The 19,730-nt window shown below is 60.6% G+C and overlaps 1 protein-coding gene across 1 annotated transcript in view; it reads left to right on the top strand.

Moving 5' to 3' along the window:
- Nucleotides 1-19,730, top strand: part of OBSCN (obscurin, cytoskeletal calmodulin and titin-interacting RhoGEF) — a 132,354-nt gene that overhangs the window by 81,125 nt on the left and 31,499 nt on the right. Inside the window, exons 36-50 of the mRNA XM_035029912.1 lie at nt 404-670; nt 771-1,043; nt 1,598-1,870; nt 2,139-2,335; nt 2,480-2,555; nt 4,760-5,032; nt 6,017-6,283; nt 8,028-8,300; nt 8,579-8,854; nt 9,138-9,425; nt 9,534-9,881; nt 10,706-11,079; nt 11,972-12,827; nt 13,562-13,840; nt 19,353-19,431. Coding sequence (XP_034885803.1) covers nt 404-670; nt 771-1,043; nt 1,598-1,870; nt 2,139-2,335; nt 2,480-2,555; nt 4,760-5,032; nt 6,017-6,283; nt 8,028-8,300; nt 8,579-8,854; nt 9,138-9,425; nt 9,534-9,881; nt 10,706-11,079; nt 11,972-12,827; nt 13,562-13,840; nt 19,353-19,431 — 4,399 coding nt within the window. The remainder of the gene's footprint in view (nt 1-403; nt 671-770; nt 1,044-1,597; nt 1,871-2,138; nt 2,336-2,479; nt 2,556-4,759; nt 5,033-6,016; nt 6,284-8,027; nt 8,301-8,578; nt 8,855-9,137; nt 9,426-9,533; nt 9,882-10,705; nt 11,080-11,971; nt 12,828-13,561; nt 13,841-19,352; nt 19,432-19,730) is intronic.

A 19,730-nucleotide genomic window follows, 5' to 3' on the forward strand; every position in this document is an offset into this window, starting at 1 on the left:
GCCCCTGCGGTTTCCCCTCTGCACCCAGTAGCCACGCCCCTGCAGTTCCCCTCTGCACCCAGTAGCCGCGCCCCTGCATGCCCATAGCCACGCCCCGGTGGTTCCCACCCGCAGACGCTTAGCAGCTCGCCCCTCCCACTCTGTAGCTGTGCCCCAGCTCTTAGTCCCATCGCCCCCAAACCCTCAGCTGAGTGCCTGCCCTGCCTCCCCTATTTTATAGCTGCTGTCTGGCGGTTCTCCCCTGCACCCCTCTAGGCACCTCGGGTCCAGCCCCCACTGTCTCCCCGACCCACATGGTTGCACCCCCTGGTGTCCCTGCCCCAATAGCTGCGCCCCTGTTGTCGCCCCCTGTGCCCCCTAACTGTTCCCGCCCCTGCCCTCACGCTCTCCCGCTTCTCCATAGCTGCACCTGCGCGGTTCCTCAGGGAGCTGCAGGCCCAGGAGGTGGACGAGGGAGCCACGGCGCGCCTGCACTGCGAGTTGAGCCGGGAGGGCGCCAGCGTGGAGTGGCGCAAGGGTTCCCTGCAGCTCTTCCCCTGCGCCAAGTACCAGATGGTGCAGGAGGGGAGGACCGCCGAGCTGCTGGTGCGTGGCGCAGAGCAGGAGGACGCCGGCCACTACACCTGTGACGCTGGCCACACGCAGAGCACTGCCAGCCTCTCTGTCCGAGGTGAGCGGCCCAGCAGCCCCGTGCCCTCCATGGGGCCCTCCGTCCCCCAGCAGCCGGCGCCCTGCTCGTCGGCCCTAAGCGCCCCTCCCTGGCCCCCCAGCCCCCAGGCCCACATTCCAGGAGGAGCTGCAGAGCACGGAGCAGGAGGCGGGCGGTGTGGCCCAGCTTCGCTGCCAGCTGAGCGAGGCAGAGACCGGAGTCCCAGTGCAGTGGCTCAAGGAGGGGGTGGAGCTGCACAGGAGCCCCAAATACGAGATAAGGCGCCTGGGGACCACATGCGAGCTGCTGATCCACGGGCTGGAGACCAAGGACACGGGCGAGTATGTCTGCGTGGCCGGTGGTCAGAAAACCGTGGCCTCTGTCATGGTCAAAGGTGAGCCCTTCCTGCCACACCCTCTGTCCCGGTGGCTGCCCTGGGGGTGCACCTGGCCTGGCCCAGCTCCCATTAAGGCCGAGCCCTTGTCTGGGCGTCGTTCTGAGGGCCCTGGGGTCATAGGCTCTGTCTTCTCCTTTCTGCTCCACTCCGGTGCAGGTGCTCTTAGAGAGGAGTGTTCACAGTGGGAAACACGCTGCACCCCCCAGCACTGCCCTGCGTCCCACCCCCGGCCTTCAGGAGCCCTGGGCTGCCTTAAAGGGCTTGCCTCCCGGCTGTCCTGGCCAGGGCAGGGCTGGCCGCAGGGTGGGGATGGACAGAGGCAGCCCAGCACCCCCCCAAGTGCTCACGTTTCTTCCAAACAGAGGTGCCCCCAGCCCAGTCTCTGCCCCTAGGAGTCGGGTGTCGTGGTGGCAAATGTGTAGGGCACATAGAGGCTGGGGCAAGAGAAGACTGTGAGGGTGTTCAGGAAGGCTTCCTGGAGGAGGAAGAGTGGGAGGTTGGCTTGGGTGCTCTGACCCGGCTGGTAAAGGGATCTCTCACCTACACCCCAGAGCCAGAGGTGACCATTGTGCGGGGTCTGGTGGATGCTGAGGCGCAGGTCGACGGGGACGTGGAGTTCACCTGCGAGGTGTCACGGGATGGGGTCGCGGAGGTGGAGTGGCGCCTCCAGGGCCTGCCCTTGCAGAGCAACGAGGTGACGGAGGTGTCCGTGCGGGGTGGCCGCACCCACACGCTCCGGCTGAAGGGCGTGACACCCGAGGATGCAGGCACCGTCTCCTTCCACGTGGGCGTCCACACGTCCTCTGCGCAGCTCACTGTCCAAGGTAGTGGGGCCGGGCAGGCTCACTGCACTCGGCTGGAAGGTCCGGGCCCTCTGTGGGCCAGACACAGATCTCTGGATCCCTGCCTTCGGGGGTGGGGAACTGGTGGGGAGGTGGCCCTGTGAGTGGGTGATTCTGGGATGGCCAAGATATGCTGGAGTGGGGCCTCCCGTGCTTGTCCTCAGGAATTGGGGTGGGGTGCTGGGGCAGACCCTGGGATCTGGGACGCACTCCTGAGCTGGAGACCGACGCTGCGTCTCCCTCTGTGCAGTCCCTGAGGTGACCATTATGGAGCCCTTGCAGGACCTGCAGCTCAGCGAGGGCCAGGACGCCCACTTCCGGTGCCAGCTGTCCAGGGCCTCCGGCCAGGGGGCCCGCTGGGCCCTGGGAGGGGTGCCCCTGCAGGCCAATGAGATGAACGACATCACTGTGGAGCACGGCACGCTCCACCTCCTCACCCTGCACAAGGTGGGCTCCCTGGGACCTGTCCCCAGCCACAGTGCTCCCGGGGGTGCGGGTGAGGGAAGGCCCCAACTCCAGCCAGACTGGGCTGGGGGCCTGCGGAGATGGTGGGAGCAGGGCTGCCAGGCTGAGACCCCCTCTCTCCTTCAGGTGACCCTGGAGGATGCTGGAACCATCAGTTTCCAAGTGGGCTCGTGTAGCTCGGAGGCCCAGTTAAAGGTCACAGGTGGGAGCCCCCTCCCCTAACCAGCACCTTGCCTGGGGGTGTCTGTATTTCCCTCCTCAGGGAGGTATTTGGGTGTGGTGTGACCAGAAACCCAAGCCTTCCAGAGGCGATCTTGCCTTGGGTTGGCGAAGTTCCACTGCTTGGTGGCTAAAGCCACAGACCAGAAAGCCCAATGAGATGGACCAGTGCAGGTCAGCTTGGGACGTTCTGGTGTGTGTGGGATCCCAGGATGGGATGAGTGCTGTTCACAGGAGGGAGGTGGGGAGGCTGGCTGCTGTGGGCCTGGGCCCTGTGGTGGAGGCAGGGCCTTCTCCACCCTGCAAATGACTACTCTTGTGACGCCAGTCCCTGTGCTCACGTCTACACTGACACACGGCTGTGCATCCAGCAGATTCAGCCGCACAACTATGATGCATGTAGGTTTAGACAAGAGCATACGAGTCTCCAGGCCTGTAGGCAGGATCTGAAGACTTTCAACTTGGTTTACACTTTGTCCCCAGAGCTGGTCATCTCTGAGCCTTACCCTGGGAGCATCTCCTGTTCTGTCCTACTCCTGGTTTTCAAGCTGATCCCATGCATCTCACCACCCATCCACATCCATCATTCTGTATACATCCATCCACTCATCCATCCACCACCCATCTTTCTGTGTATCTACTTATTATCTGTTCATCCCTTTATCCACCACGTACCCATCTACCGTTCATCCACCCACCATCCATCTATCCATTTGTTCATTTACCGTCCATCTATCTATCATCCATCCACTCATCCATCCATCCATCCATCCATCCATCCACTTGCCATCCATCTGTCCACCCCCATCCATCCATGTGTCCATCTATCCACCCACCATCTATCCATCCATCATTCATTCATCCACCCACCATCCATCCATCCATCTGTTCACTTGCCATACATCTGTCCACCCACCATCCATCCATGTGTCCATCCATCCACCCACCATCTATCTTACCATCTACTTAGGGGACAGATGCAGCTTTGCCCTCAGGGAGTCCCCAGTCTGCTGTTGGAGTTGGACATAGAGACATAGAGACAGAGTGTGTCCCGATGGAGTTGGACATAGAGACATAGAGATAGAGTGTGTCCTGAATCTCAGGTCCCCTCTCCTCCTCCACCAAATTTTCAGAAGGTGGACAAACAGAGTCAGCTCTGGGAACTGTGGGGCTGGGTAAGGCTCTAGAGTGCAGTGCCCTCAAGTTGAGTGATGGGAGAGGGGTAGGATCCTGGTTGTCCTGAGCAAAATGGGTCCAGTAAGGGCCGTGTGTTTATCAGGGTGGGCATCTGTGAGGGGGCAGCATGGGACTGGGTTGGGCCTTGTAGGCTATACTGAGGGCTGTGTGTCTTGGCCCCTTTTGGCCTGGTGTCCCCAGTTGGAGTGTGCTGTCTCATGTATAGATACCTGGCCATGGCTTTGTGGGGAGGGCTGTGAGCATGGGGGTGTGCAAATGGGTGTCCTGTTAGGTGGCATATGGATGAACTTGGGAACTCTGCTGGAGATGGGAATGCAGAGCTAATGGGGTAGGGTGGGGATGCAGTCAAGTGTGCACTTTTGGGAGAGGGTGGACAGGCAGGTGGGGCTAGGGCGTCAATGGTGCACCCCCGGGAAGGGCATGGAGGGCCTTCTGGGGGAAGGGCCAGCCATAGTGGGTACAGGGGTACAGAGCAGTGGGAAGGGCCTGGGTTCAGGCCCCACTGTGTGACATGTGGCGTTAGGGCCCGGGAATCTTAGGGCTGGAGGGACCTGAGGGCACATCTGCACAAATGGAATTCTGGGGATGGGAGAGACACCTGCTTCCACACCTCCAGGAATGGAGGGCTTACCTCCCAAGGGAGATCCCACACCGTATCAGAGCATTGGGCCCCATGGCTTCTCCTCCTCACCCCACACCCACCCCACAAAGATCACAGTTTTGGGGCTTGGAGACTGTGTGTTGTGCCTTCTGAAAAGGGCATGGAGGCAGGTCATCAGTCTCCTTTGGTGCAAGTGGACATATTGCAATGGGGGTGTTGGGCGCAGGGGGGCTGAGCTGGCCCTCCACGGGCTTGCCATGGGTGGTCTCTGTATCACATTCTGCAAGCAAGGCGGGCCAGCTGGCCTGGGTGGATCTGTAGACTCAGACCCCAGGTTGGCCCCACAGACCCAGGGTGCCCAGCGCCCTTCCTTTTGCCCTCTTGTGCAGAGGCGGCACCATGCCTGGTACGTGGCTTGCAGAACGTGGACGTCTTTGCGGGGGAGGTGGCCACGTTCTCCTGTGAGGTGTCCCGCGCGGGTGGGCCGGAGGCCCGCTGGTGGCTGGATGGCACCCTGCTGCAGGATGGCCCCCAGAGCGCCATCTCCGTGCGCGGCGGGACCCTCCACTCCCTCACACTCTCGGGCCTGGGGGTTGCTGACTCAGGCACCATCACCTACCGCGCAGGGCCCCTGGTCTCCACGGCCAAGTTGTTGGTCAAAGGTATTGGCCGACGGGACCTGCCCCGGGCTGGGGCTTCTGCACCTGCTGACTTGGCATGCTTGCTGCGGGCTCCCTGGGCGGCGGGTCTGGGGCTGGCCCCAGGACACGGATGGGGCAGGCACCGTGGGAGGTCTGCTATCCTGATTTGTGGAAGAGAGTGGTGAAGCTGCAAGCCCACTGCCTCCACCCACCTGTAGGGCCACGCCCTGCTTCCTGCCTGGGCCACCACGCTATGGAGCACCTGAGGGCAGCCAGGAGGCGAGAGCCCCCTTCCTGGAGCTGGCCGAGGCGGCATTGTCCCTGCCCGCAGCTGCTTCCCTTGCTGCGGGCTCAGCTGAGGTCTTGTGCCCTTCTGGGAGAGAGCTAGCCTTTGGGGAGGGACACCGGTGGGGGTGTCAGGCACTTCTGGGACGGCTGGCCAGCAAGGCTTTGCCTGGCACCCTGGTCCTCCTCTGTGCTTCTGCAGAATTAACGTGGCCATTCACCCGCATCCCAGGGGCAACCCATTTGTTGAGTAGGATGTCAGCAGGCCAAGATGGGGTGGGGACCCCAAGGAGGCCGGCGAGCAGGCCAAGATGGGGTGGGGACCCCAAGGAGGCTGGCGAGGCCCCTGGAGAAGGGACAAGGTGGGCTGGGGGTGCCACATGCCCAGCAGAGGCCTGGGGGCTTTGAGGACAGGTGTCATGTCCCTGCTGAGGCGAAGTATGCCCTGGGCCAGGGGGTGGGGAGGGAGGCAGGGGCTTAGGGGACAAGACGGGTGAGGAAGGGCCTAGCCCCGACGAGGCCGAGCCGACAGTGCCGTCCTCGCGGGTGGTGGTGTGGGGGGCAAGGCTTGCCCTGCGAAGAGGGCCCCGGGCCGCCGGGGCAGGTGCCCCTCCTGCCACAGCCCCGCGCTTGCTTGCTGCTGAGCCGCTGAGACCAGAGGGCGGGTGGGGTGCAGCCACGCGGCCCCAGCTGACGCATGACCGGGGTGTCGGCCGACAGATCCCACGGTGGAAGTGGTCAGTGCCATGCAGGACCTGGTGGTGGAGGAGGGCGGCCGGGCCGAGCTCCTCTGCCAGTACTCGCGGCCGGTGCAGGCCACGTGGAAGATGGACGATCAGGAGGTGCGGGCCGACGGGCGCCGTGTCATCATAGAGCAGGACTGGACCGTGGCCAGGCTGTCCTTCCAGCCGGCCTTGCCTTACGACAGTGGCATCTATTCTTGCGAGGCTGCAGGCACCCGGGTGGTGGCCCTGCTGCATGTGCAAGGTGAGGCCTGCCCGGCCCTGGCCTGGCTGGGACCGTCCTTCGTGGTACAGAGGCAGGTGGGGACGGCCAACGCCCTGTGACCATGTGGCCCTGCCACAAAGACAGGGTCCGGCGGGCAGACCCCCTCTGCTCCCAGAGCAGCCTGGCAGGACAGGACGGGGTGCTGGGCTGAGCTCCTCGAGTCCCAGGATCTTAGCCACGCTCCTGTCCGGGTCGGCCACCCAGCAGGCTCTCGAGCTCTGTGTCCCTGTCCACGGCACGGCAAGGACACTCTCTGGGAACCAGGGGTGGGGGGCGGTGGACGGCAGCCCCTGTTGCATCTCTTGGCTGCTGCCACGTTCTATTTAGGAAAATCTGAACCCCTCCCCTTGGTGAGTGAGCTGGAGGCTGCAGGCAGTGGTCAGGGGGCCACCTGCCGCGTGGTGCGCCCACTGCTTCACTCTTGAAAGATCTGAGTTGTTAAAACGCTGTGTTTTTGGTTCCCAGAGGCACAGCTCCGAACAGACAGCAAGCCCTCTGTGCAGGGACCATCGCTGTGGGGGCTGAAGGCAGGGGTGAGAGCTGATAGCTGGAGATGGAGATGCACTTCTAAGCCCCCTCTAGTGCCACTGATTCTGATGTGGGGAGGAAAGGGGCCGGGCTGTGGGGATGTCTGGTCTGTGGGGCGAGCAGCCCAGGGCCGGGAAGGTGACCAGAAGAAGGACATGGACAGGTTCTCTGGGTACTCTGCTCTGCCCCTTTCCCTCCCTGGGACTCCTTGTCCATAGCGGGCACCCTTGCCCGCAGGGCACATGGACTCCGTGGACAAGCTGGGATTGACCACGAGGGCTGTGAACAGGTTTCATTTGGGTGTGTACCCCAGAGAGCAGTTGGGGCCGTGCGCCTGGCTGCCCCCACCCCCCATCCCTCAGGTCGGCGTCTGAAGTCATGTGAGTCAAGGTCACACCCTTCCCAGCATCCAGGCCAGCCCTGGCTCACCTGGCGCTCCTTTCCGGCCTGACATGCACCCCCCTCCCAGGACCCCACCTGGTGCCTTGCATCCCTTACTCTGCTGGCCAAGTCCCCGCTGGCCCTCATGAACCCCTCCTTCCTTCCCATCCTGGTGTCCCTTCTTGTCGCTGCTCCTGCCCAGCTCAGTCATGCCCATTCTGAGGTTCCTCCTCCTCCTGGAAGCCCACTCAGACTGTTCCTATGGGCATCACCTGCCCAACAGGTGGTGTGTCGTGGGAATGGGCCGTGGCAGGGGGCAAGCAGTGCGGCCAGGCATGCCCAGTCCTGAGCTCGTGGCTCACACACACACAAACTCGTGCACTTATTAAGACTGGTGTTGTGTGTGCATGAGAGAACGAGAGGGGTGGGGATTTAGGGCAGAGGTCTGTCTGGTCTGGGGAGTGAGCGGAGCAGCTCAGCAGGGCTGACAGCTCTGGCCGGGGGCATTTCCAGAGCCCCATGCGCAGCCTAGGGTGGGGGAGGGCGGGGGTTTGAGCCTGGCTGTGCGTCAGGCAGCTCCCGGACCACCTGTCTGGTGGTGGAGCACCCCCTCCCTGGCCACGAGCGAAGGCCACCAGAGCAGTGAAGATGTGGGAGTGGGCAGGGCGTCAGGAGGCCCCCCGGGCGCCCCACGTGGACACTGGCGCTGCCCTCCACTGGGCCGCGTTCTGTTTAGCCCTCGGGCCCTGTGCAATGACGGGGAGGCTCTCCCACGCGGAGCGCAGGGATCCCTGAGCGGCCTCCTTCCCCGCAGCCAAGAACAGCGTGGTGCGCGGCCTGGAGAACGTGGACGCCCTGGAAGGCGGCGAGGCGCTGTTCGAGTGCCGGCTGTCGCGCCCCGAGGTGGCCGCCCACACCTGGCTGCGGGACGACGAGCCCGTGCAGACCTCCGAGAACGCGGAGGTGGTCTACTTGGAGAACGGCCTGCGGCACCTACTGCTACTTAAGAACCTGCGGGTGCAGGACACCTGCCGGGTGACCTTCCTGGCTGGGGGCGTGGTGACGTCCGCGTTCCTCACAGTCAGAGGTTAGGGCTGGGGGGGAAGGGGCATGTGTCTGAGAGCCCTCCCACCGCTGCCGCGCCACAGCTGTGTGGAGGGGGCGGGCTGGGGCCGCAGGGTGGGGCCAGGTCTCTGAGACAACCCCCCCCAGGACCCCGCGCCGTGGAGGTGCAGGGCCGCGGTCTGCTCTCCTCCGCCGGGGGCGGGGGCGGGGCTGGAGGGACCTGGAGGCGCAGAGGTCTCCCAGCCGTGCCTCCAGGCCGGCCCTGCGCCCGCGCGCTCACCGCACCGCCCCCGCCCGCAGGCTGGCGCCTGGACGTGCTGGAGCCGCCGCGGGACGCCACGGTGCGAGCCGGCGGGCGGGCCAGCTTTGGCTGCACGCTCAGCGAGGCGGTGTCGGTGGGCGAGGCGACTTGGTACATCAACGGGGCCGCCGTGCAGCCGGACGACCCCGACTGGATGGTCACCGCGGACGGCAGCCACCACACCTTGCTGCTGCGCGCTGCCCAGCCGCACCACGCTGGCGAGGTCACCTTCGCCGCCCGCGACGCCGTGGCCTCCGCGCGGCTCACCGTGTTGGGTGGGTGGCTCGGCCGCCTGGGGCAGGTCGGGGCTAGGGCTCTGCTGTTCCCGTCCCAGAGGCTGCGGGAGCCTCTCCGTGGCCCCCGTCCAGGTGGGCTCGGGGCACACAGTCTCCCTTTGCTCTCTCAGACGGGCTGGGCCCAGAGCGCAGGGGCTCACCGGCCTTGGGGGCGGATGGCCTGGCGCCCACTCCGCACCCCAGGATCAGACCCCAAGCAAGCAGGCTGGGCACGCGCGGGCGCCGACGGGGAGCCTCCACTGACCAGCCCCTCTCCCCGCAGGCGTCCCGGACCCCCCAGAGGACGCTGAGGTGGTGGCGCGAAGCGGCCGCTCGGTGACGCTGTCATGGGTGGCCCCTGCAAGCGACGGCGGCGGCGGTCTCTGTGGCTATCGGGTGGAGCTGAAGGCGGCCTCCACGGGCGAGTGGCGGCTGTGCCACGAACTGGTGCCCGGGCCCGAGTGCGTGGTGGACGGCCTGGCCCCTGGGGAGACGTACCGCTTCCGCGTGGCGGCTGTAGCCCCGGCGGGGGCTGGGGAGCCGGTGTACCTGCCACAGACAGTGAGGCTCGGTGAGGCGCTGCGCTCCCCACGGTTGGTGAGGGTGAGGTCTGCCCGGAGTGCTCCCCGGGCTGGAGGGCCCCGGGCACGCCTTGCTGAAGTGGCGTTGTTCCCCGCAGAGCCCCAGGAGCCTGAGCCTGGGCCCCCGGCTCCCGCGCCCCCCGCTCCTGCGCCCCCGGCTCCCGCACGCCCTGCTCCCGCGCCCCCGGCTCCCGCGCGCCCAGCTCCCGAGAGCCGGCAGGTGGCTGCTGGCGAGGACGTGTGTCTGGAGTGCGAGGTGGCTGAGGCGGGTGAGGTCGTCTGGCTGAAGGGGACGGAGCTCATCCAACCGAGCGGGCGCTTCCAGGTTCTCTGCCAGGCTCAGCGGCAGATGCTGGTCATCCGGGGCTTCTCCGCGGAGGACCAGGGCGAGTACCGCTGCCGCCTCGCCCAGGACCCCAACTCCTCTGCAGCTGCCTCCTTCCAGGGTGCGTTCTGGGGACCCAGCGAAGGCGGGAGAGCCCTGGGGTGTGGGAGTGAGCCGGCCCCTCCTCTTCATCAGCTCCAGTGCAGACAGGCAGGGGTCCTCTTGGGGAGCCCGCCTCAAGACTGAGGCCTGGTGGGGCCCTGTGGCTCGGCTTCTTTGGACGGCTGGCAGCTCACATCACACTGGTCCCCGAGCAGGACGCTGACCAACATATCTCTTGGTCCCACTGCTGGTCCCTTGAGTTCTCTGGTCCCTGCCCTCGTAGCCTCCTCCCCCGTGCCTTCTGAGTCCCCCACTCTGTGCTCGGACCCCACCCTGCGAGCCCCCACTCTGAATCACTCCCCCCTGAACTCATGCCCCCACACTATAAGGTGCCCCATGCTCTGTGCTCTGAGCCCCACATTATGAGCATCCCGTTCTGACCCTCTCCCCTCTGTGCTCGAGCCCCCCACATTATGAATCCCTCCCACTACCAGTCTCCCCACTCTGACCCCCTCCTCCCTGCGCTCTGAGCCCCCCCAGCTCTGACCCCCTTCACCCTGTGCTCTGAACCCCCTCACACTATGAGCCTGCACTTGCACTGACTCTGGCCCTATCCTTGGGCTCACTCCTCCTCTGCAGGTGCTCGATGTAGGTTGAGGTCTGGCTTCATCAGGGGAAGCTGAGGCTGACAAGGCAGTTCAGAACCTCTAAAACCTCGTTTTGGGGGGGCCTTCAGAGCTCTCTGGTCTACTGAGGGGAACCACAGTCAGAGCCTAGGCCAGCCTGGGGTCAAGGGTTTGTCAACCCCCACCCACCTGCTGACCAGTCTCCTGTCCTTCTCAGTGGTGCTGACCCCAGGATCTGGGGATGAGGCCCCTGCGCAGCCCAGCCTCCCCCCTGAGGCAGCCCAGGAGGGTGACCTGCACCTGCTGTGGGAGGCCCTGGCCCGGAAGCGCCGCATGAGCCGTGAGCCCACGCTGGACTCCATCAGTGAGCTGCCCGAGGAGGACGGTCGGTCGCGGTGCCTGCGGCATGAGCCAGAAGAAGCAGCCCGTGACCTCTCTGAGGACTACTCCACAGCTGATGAGCTGGCACGTTCCAGCGAGGCCGACCTCTCACACACCAGCTCTGATGACGAGTCCCGGACAGGCACTCCTTCCCTGGTTACCTACCTCAAGAAGGCTGGGCGGCCCAGCACCTCACCACTGGTCAGCAAGGTGAGTGTCCAGTGTGGCCTGCAAGGAGAGGCCTGGATGTCTCAGATCTTCACCACCCATCCACCCACCCACCCCCCACCCACTCATCTACCATCCATCCACCACCCACCTATCAACCCACCTATCCATCACCATTCACTTACCCGTCTACCATCTACTCATCTACTACCTGCCCATCCATCCACCCATCCACCACTCACCCACCCACCCACCCATCCACCACTCACCCACCCACCTACCCATTCATTCTACTACTCACCCATCCACCACCCAACATCCACCACTCACCCATCCACCATTCACCCAACCACCCACCATCTACTCACCTACCCATCCACCTTCCACCACCCACCTACCCACCTGTCCACCACCCATCCATCCACCATCCACCCATCACCATTCACCCACCCACCCACCATCTACTCACCCACCCATCCACCTTCCATCACCCACCACTCACCCCACCCATCTACCATCCACCCACCATCTACTCACCCACCCATCCACCTTCCACCACCCACCACTCACCCACCCACCTACCCACACATCCACTACTCACCCATCCACCACCTATCCATCCACCATCCACCCATTCACCCATCCACCCGGCTGTTAAGAGCCAGAACTGGTCTCTGTGTCTCACAACCTGCCAGTCTCTGTCTGGGTGACCACTTAGAGTGATTTCAGGGAGCGGGCTTGCCTCTTGGCAGCACCAGGAGCCATCAGGCACGCAAAGGCTGAGCAGCTACAGGTGGGCAGGAAGCAGAGGGGCATGATGACCTGGAGTTGGGACGGGAGACCTGTGCTTTGCTTCCAGCCCTGCCCCAGCTGTCCCTGCACTGTGCTTTTTCTGTCATGGGCCTCAGTTTCCCTACCTTCCCTGTGTGCACAGGTTGGGGTCCCCACGGTCCCACCTGGGAAGCCACAGGAGCATCAGGAGCAGCCAGCTGCCGTTTGCCCACCACCGGGAGACCTGAGTGACCCCTCCATGGACAAGGCAGCTGTGAAGATCCAGGCTGCCTTCAAGGGTTACAAGGTCCGCAAGGAGATGAAGCAGCAGGAGGGACCTGTGTTCTCCCGCACATTTGGGGATACCGAGGCACAGGTGGGGGATGTCCTGCGTCTGGAGTGTGTGGTGTCCAGCAAGGTGGATGTGCGTGCTCGCTGGCTGAAGGATGGCATGGAGCTGACGGACGGCCGGCACCACCACATCGACCAGCTCGCGGACGGTACCTGCTCCCTGCTGGTCACGGGCCTGGGCCGGGCTGATGCTGGCCGCTACACCTGTCAGGTGAGCAGCAAGTTTGGCCATGTGGCCCACAGCGCTTGTGTGGTGGTCAGCGGGACCGAGAGCGAGGCAGAGAGCTCCTCAGGGGGTGAGCTGGACGAAGCCTTTCGCCGGGCGGCCCGGCGGCTGCACCGTCTCTTCCGCACCAAGAGCCCGGCTGAGGTTTCAGACGAAGAGATCTTCCTCAGTGCAGATGAGGGCTCAGCACAGCCCGAGGAGCCTGGGGACTGGCAGACGTACCACGAAGATGAGCACTTCGTCTGCATCCGCTTCGAGTCGCTTGCCGAGTCCCACCGTGCGGCCACCTGCTTCCGGGAGGTGTTTGGCACCATGGGCATCGGGGTGGACATCAGCCTGTCGGAGCAGGGGCCCCGGGGGGTGGAGATGCGCATCAGCAAGGTGGGTCCTGCCCCTGCCGCACCTCAGGAGATGGTGCCCCGCCCGCTGACTGCAGAGGCCGGTGAGTCTGCCCTCTGCCCGCGGGGGAGGGGGGCGGGCAAGGAGGAGGAGTAGGGCCAGCCAAGGTGAACTGCGGCAGCTGAAGACTCAGCGAGCTGGCTGGGCTCAAGCCTCTGGCCCCTGCAAATGCAGCCCACTGAGCTGGAAGAGCCCCAAATTTGTTGATAGACAGAGCTCGATGTCAATCCCAGCTGCCTGTTGTGAGCTAGCCTCTCTGGGCCTCAGTGTCCTCCTCTGTGAAGTGGGTATAAGATACTGACTTTCCAGAGTTTGTGTGTTTTGCTCCGTAAGGGTTTGGGATACTACCCCTATGAAAGGTGGGGTTCCATGGACCCTATCACCTGCTCCAGCAACTAATATTAATTTTAGAGCCATTCCACTGTTGGCTTGCATCTCCCTAGGGACAACAAGGGGTCTAATGAATAACCCATGGCATCACGTCTGGGAACCTCCCTGTGCAATGTTGGGCCATTCTCATGCTTGCAACCCTTGGACCCTCAGCCCACACAGCATTTGTCTCCCCTTACCTCCCCCTCCTCCCTGTTTCCTGTCCATGATCCCTCTGGCCTCTCGGTGGTTTGGACCTAGGCGGGCAGAGACAGAACTGTGTTTGGCCCAGGCGCCTGCGAGCGCCCCCCCACCTGAGTGGGAACAGATGATGCACACTGAGCTGCTGGGGTGGCTGGGGGAGAGGCCTGGGGCCCACTCACCGCACACCCCGCCTGTCCCTCCCAGCCCCAGTGTTCCTGACTGGGCTGCAGGATCAGGAGGTGCAGGACGGCTACCCCGTGAGCTTTGACTGCGTGGTGACAGGCCAGCCCGTGCCCACCGTGTGCTGGTTCAAGGATGGAAGGATGCTGGAGGAGGATGACCACTATATGATCAGTGAGGACCAGCAGGGCGGCCACCAGCTCATCATCACAGCCGTGGTGCCGACAGACATGGGCGTCTACCGCTGCATGGCTGAGAACAGTGTGGGCGTGTCCTCCACGAAGGCGGAGCTCCGCGTGGACCGTGAGTATGGCGGTCCGGGTTTGATGGCCCCAGGGCCAGAGCTGGGCGGGGGTGGTGCTGGGTTGCAGGAGGACCCAGACAACACTGGAGGATTGGGGTCAGGTTGGGGGTGGGGGTCTCATCTCCTTGGGTGGTGTCTAGGCTGGGGCGGGGCCTGGGAAAGGTCACAGGTGCCCCAGGCACATGTGGAGGTTAGCTGTGTGCAATAGAAATACGGATTTGGTCGTCCTTCGTTCCTAGCACACAGTTCCCGAATCACTGGAAGTTTCCCCGAGTGATAAGGGGACAGGAGGTGTGTTTTATTCTAATGCAGTGAGTCCTGGTAGGCCTCAGGACGAGTAGGTCCATCTGATCTTTGAGAAAAGTGTGAGAGCATTTACGTGGAGGAAGGGTAGAACTTCAGATTCAAGGATAGAATCTCAAGTTGTGCTGGAGTAATTGGGATATTTACAGGCAAATAATTAGACCTTGACCTCAGACAAAAATGAGCTCAAAATGGATTACATACGTAAACAGAAAATACAAAACTATGAACCTTTCAGAAAAAAAGATGGAAGGAAATTTTTAGGAGCTATGGCCAGGAAAAGACTTCTTAGATTTGACAACTAAAGCAACACCCATAAAAGGGAAAATTGGTAAAAGTTAGGAACTTCTGCTCTGAGAAAGACCCCATGTGGAGAGACTACATGGCAGGAGAAGGTATCTGCAAGCCAGGTATCTAAGAAAATAACTTTATCTTAAAACAACGTAAAGAATGCTCAACAGTAAACAGATTTAAAAAAAATCAAAACTCCACTTGGAACCAGAGCAATAGACGTGTCCAGACGCTTCACAGGAGGAGGACTCGAGGAAGGCTGAGAGGCACCTGGAGGATGTTAGCCATGGGGGCAACGCTAATGGAGCCCCAGCGAGATGTCGCGTGCACTCAGCAGGATGGTAACTTCATCACTAGGGATCACACGCCGTGCTGGCGAGGATCAGAGACACGGGAACGCAACGTGGGACACCGTCTCTGGAAAAGCGGGTGTCAGAGCGGAGACCGAAGCGTGGGTGGGGTCTGGGAAGGACTGTTCTCTCGAACGGATTCATGGGCGGCCAGCCCCACGAGAGGTCGTTGAGCGGACATGAGCAAGACGCAGGGCCACGGCCACGGCTGTGTCCACAGCACAGCTGTACGCAAGTCAGCGTGACCGAGGCAGAACTGTGTACATTCACCAAAGCAGGAGCTAGTCCACCCTGCCACGGAGATCTAGATTTCTGGCATCGCTGTCCTTCTGCCTGAGGGACATCTTTCCACATTTTCCCCATCATCTGGGAATGCTAGAATTCTCTTAGCTTTTGCACGTCTGAGAAAAAGTCTGTATTTCTCCCGTGGCTCTGAAAGATATTTTTACTAGGATGATTCCTTTTTCTTCTCATACCTTGAAGGTGCTGCTCCCCTATTTACTAGCTTGGATGGTTTCCACTGAGAAATAGGGTGCCATTCTTATCTTTGTTTCTCTGTGCAAAACTAGCCCTTTCCCCTGGGATTTAAAATTGGGACTGCTGAGCCGCGCTCCGTCCCCACCCCGCCTCCCCCAGCCCCTGGACACCGCTGAGCTACTCTCCGTCTCTGTGGCTTTGCCTTTTCTGGACATTTCACATAAATGGAATCCTATGATATGTGGTCTCTCGTGTCCGGTTTCTGCGGCCTGGCGTGTTTTGGAGGTCCATCCACGTTGTGAACTTCATCAGTTTCTCAGGTTGAAAATCACTCCGTGTATGTGGACTATTCAGCCACTCATCGGCTGGTGTTTCCGGTGAAAACGGTGGTGGTTTTGGGTCCTTTCAGTAATGCTGCTGTGCCCATCTGTGTACAAGTTTTAGTGTTTGGGGACCTGTGTGTTCAGCTCTCGGGCACATAGGTAGGAGTGGAATTGCTTGGTCATATGGTAATTCTGTGGCTTCCTGGTGCAGGAACTGGCAAGCTCTGTTGTACATGCCGCCCACTATGGGGTTCCCGTCCCCCTCTCCACCCCCAGCCCCTGCCATTGATCCTCTGTTCAGCCATACTGCCCTGAGCACTGTGGTTTCAACCTGCATTTCCCAGCTTGCTGACGATGCTGTCTTTTCATGTGCTTATTGGATACCTGTGTATGTTCTTTGGAGAAATGTCTACTCAGATCTCGTGCCCATTTTCAAGTTGGGTTTTTGAGTTGTCAGAGTTCTTTATGTGTTCTGGGTACTATGCCCTTGTCAGATATATGATTTTCGAGTATTTTCTCCCATTCTTACGATTTTCCTTCCACTTTCTTGATGGTGTTCTTGGATGCACAAGAATTTTTTTTTAAAGATTTTATTTATTTATTTGAGAGAGAGAATGAGATAGAGAGCATGAGAGGGGGGAGGGTCAGAGGGAGAAGCAGACCCCCCGCTGAGCAGGGAGCCCGATGCGGGACTCGATCCCGGGACTCCAGGATCATGACCTGAGCCGAAGGCAGTCGCTTAACCAACTGAGCCACCCAGGAGCCCTGCACAAGAATTTGTAATTGTGATGAAATCCAGTACTTTTCCTTTGGTTGCTTGTCTACAAGACCATCGCCTAATCTGACGTTATAAAGATGTACAACCTTGTTTTCTTCTAAGAGTTTTATAGTTTAGCTCTTACGTGTAGGTTTTTGGTATATGGTGTGAGGTAAGGACCCAAATTCATTCTTGTCTTGTGAAAGTGTAGTTATTCCAGCACCATTCACAGAAAAGACTATCTTCCTCTGTAAAATTGCTGTGGAACTCTCGTCAAAAACTGACTTCCATGACACGTATGGGTTCATTTCTGGGCTTCTAACTGTCCCGTTGATCCGTACGTCTGTCATCCTGGCAACACCACACTGTCTTGATTACTGTAGTTTCGTAGTCAGTTTTGAAATCTGGACATGTTAGTCCTGCAGGTTCACTCTTGTTCAGAGCATCTGGATCCCTTGTGTTTTATGACTTTGAGGATCAGTTTGTCATTTTCCTCAAAAATGGTCTCTGGGTATTTTTTAGGATTTCCTTCTTTTCACTGGTTTTGAGGCATCTGACTGTGCTGTTCTTGGGTGCACTTTTCTTTATGTTCCCTTGTGCTTGCTGTTCACGGAGGTTCTCGGGATTTGGGGTTTCTAGTTTTAATGAAGTTTGGAAGTGTTTTTGGCTGTGATTTCCTCAAGTGTCTTTCCTTCCCCACTCATCTGGGGGCTGCAGTCACAGGCACAAGAAGCGTGCAGGGGCGCAACCACGCACTGACTCTCTTCATGTGCAGCTCTTGGGTCTGCATTCCATTTCACATTGTCCCACTATCTCTGACCTTCGCTGTCCTTCTGAAGTCGCTACCCTGCCGTCAGGCCTGTCAGTGTACCGTCTGTCTCTACAGTGCCACTGGAGTCTCTTTTCATGTGTGCTGGGTCTTGGTCGTACAGTTCTAATACCTGCTTTGATGATCTTGTCTGCCAGTTCCACGTGCGTCCATCCTGACTTGGTTTTGACCCACTGGGGGGTGTTTTCCTGCCTCCGTGTGAGTCTGGAGGTCCTTGACGGGATGCCTGCCCACGTGGCAGCTGGAGACGTTGTGTTTCTGCAGATCTTCTTGAGGTCTTCCTCTGAGGTGGAGGGCCGGCACAGTTCCATCCAGGGCTGATCCCCCTTCCTGAGGACCAGATGCCACAGATTGGGGAAGTTCCCAGTCCGACTGGAAACACAGCATCCTCCCCACTGTTTCGATGGCCCCCTCAGATGGCTCATCCCCACCCTGTGCACATGCTAGTCAGTGCGCTGCCCTCTCTCTTCTCTGGCTTCCGTCCTGTGGGCACCAGCAGTCTTCATCTCCCAGGATGCCAGCTCCTCCACTCAGGGTCTACCTGGCTCGGCCTCAGTTTCCCCTCCTGGAGCTGGAAACTCAAGGCAGGAAGTTGGGGCAATCACAGGGCTTATCATCGTTTCCAATCTGTAAGCATTCAACAAGAAATTCTCTGATGCCAGCTGGGGTTTCTACAATGAACTCAGCTCTGAACCTGTCCACATGGAGTCAGCATCAGACCCACATGGACTCAGCATCAGATCCACATGGAGTCAGCATCAGACCCATGTGGAGTGAGCATCAGACCCACATGGAGTCAGCATCAGGTTCGGGGTTCAGGCCCACAGACCACCTCACTGCAGATGCCAGTCACAAGTCCAGGGGTCCCCGTGCTCTGACCTGCTGGCTACAGATCCGAGGTTCCCACGGCCCCCTCCTCGGGTTCCATTAACTTGCTGGAGCGGCTCACAGAGCTCAGAGAAACATTCTCCTTCCTACATTACCAGTTTATCATAAAAAGATATAACTCAGAAGTAGCCAGATGGAAGAGACACACGGGGCAAGGCACTGGGGGAGGGGCTTGGAGTTTCTCCCCACATGTCTATGTGGTCACCAGCCCAGAAGCTCTCCAAGCCTGACCTTGTGGGGTTTTATGGGGGCCTTAATACATGGACATGATTGATGGAGTCACCGGCCATTGGTGATTGGTGATTGATTCCTTCTCCCCTCCCCAAGGTCAGGGGGTGGAACTGAAAGTTCCAACCCTCTGGTCCCAGGGTTGAGTCCCCTGGTCACCAGCCCCCACCCTGAGGGGCTTTCCAGAGTAACCTCGTTACATAACAAAAGACACCGTCATTGCCGTCCTCACGTGGGAAACTCCAAGGGCTTTGGAGCTCAGTGCTAGGAGCAGTGACAAAGACCAAGAACATGCTTCTTGCAGAAATTACACTCTCACAACTGTTGTACTTCGTTTGGGGCGTGGTGAGGGTGGGGGAGGGTGTCTGGGTCCAGGCTGCACTAACAGGTGCCACGGAGCAGGTGGCTGAAACAACAGAAGGTTACTGCTCGGGGTTCTGGAGGCTTCACTGGAGGCTTGCGTCTGAGCTCAGGGCGCCCCGGCTTGGGTTCCAGCAAGGCCCTCTTCTGAGCTGCAGACATGGTATTCTCATGGTGTCCTCACGGGGGTCGCTCCTTGTTAGGGCACTCCTCTAGCCCTGATTACCTCCCAAAGGCCCCACTCCTGACACCCACACATTGGGGTTGGGATTTCCACATATGAATTTGGGGGGAGGACAGGAACATCCTGCTCCTGGTAGAGAGTAGGTCCAGTCCCTGTTCCTCTTTCGTGGCTGGATGTGGAAGCCCCCAGCTGCTGGTTTTGAGGCCTGCATGCATCACCCCCTTGTCCCCTAGTGGGTAAAACTGGATGACGCAGCCCCGTCATGAGGCCCAGAATCACCAGAGCTGACCAGTGGTTGAGGTTGCAGTTACTTCCAAGCCTAGAAGCATGGGCTGGTGGGTGACAGCCTGGGGTGTGGAGGGCCAGTGGACAGCCAGGTTCCCCCGAGGCTTCTGGCCCAGGAGTGTGCATGGTTCCCAGGGATGGTCTTGCAGTGAGAGCCAGGTGGCTGGCCCCCGGTGTGAGGCCGTGTTCGGGCAGGTGGGGCACAAACCTCATGGAGGCCACTCTTCCTTTCCCAGTGACCAGCACAGACTATGAAACTGCAGCTGATGCCACGGAGACCTCCTCTTACTTCAGCGCCCAAGGCTACCTGTCCAGGTAGAGGGCCATGCACAGGCAGGCAGCGCCCAGCGGGCTGGTGGTGCCAGCCCCAGTGGGTGGCAGTGCTGGCTGGGACCAACAGAATCTGAATCCTGGAGCTCTCCACCAGGTCCCACAGTGTCTGTCCAGTTCACGGGGGCCCTCCAAAGCCATCCACGCCTGACCTGGTCCCCCGCCCAGGCACTGGATTCCTCCCCCATCCACCTCACTGCCCCTGACCCCACCCCAGGTGCTGGCCCCTTCCCCGGTCCACCTCACTGCCCCTGACCCCCCCAGGCACTGGACCCCTCCCCGGT

The sequence above is a fragment of the Mirounga leonina genome, unplaced genomic scaffold, assembly GCF_011800145.1.
Source record: "Mirounga leonina isolate KUSES-001 unplaced genomic scaffold, KU_Mleo_1.0 Mir_347, whole genome shotgun sequence".
Taxonomy (NCBI): domain Eukaryota; kingdom Metazoa; phylum Chordata; class Mammalia; order Carnivora; family Phocidae; genus Mirounga; species Mirounga leonina.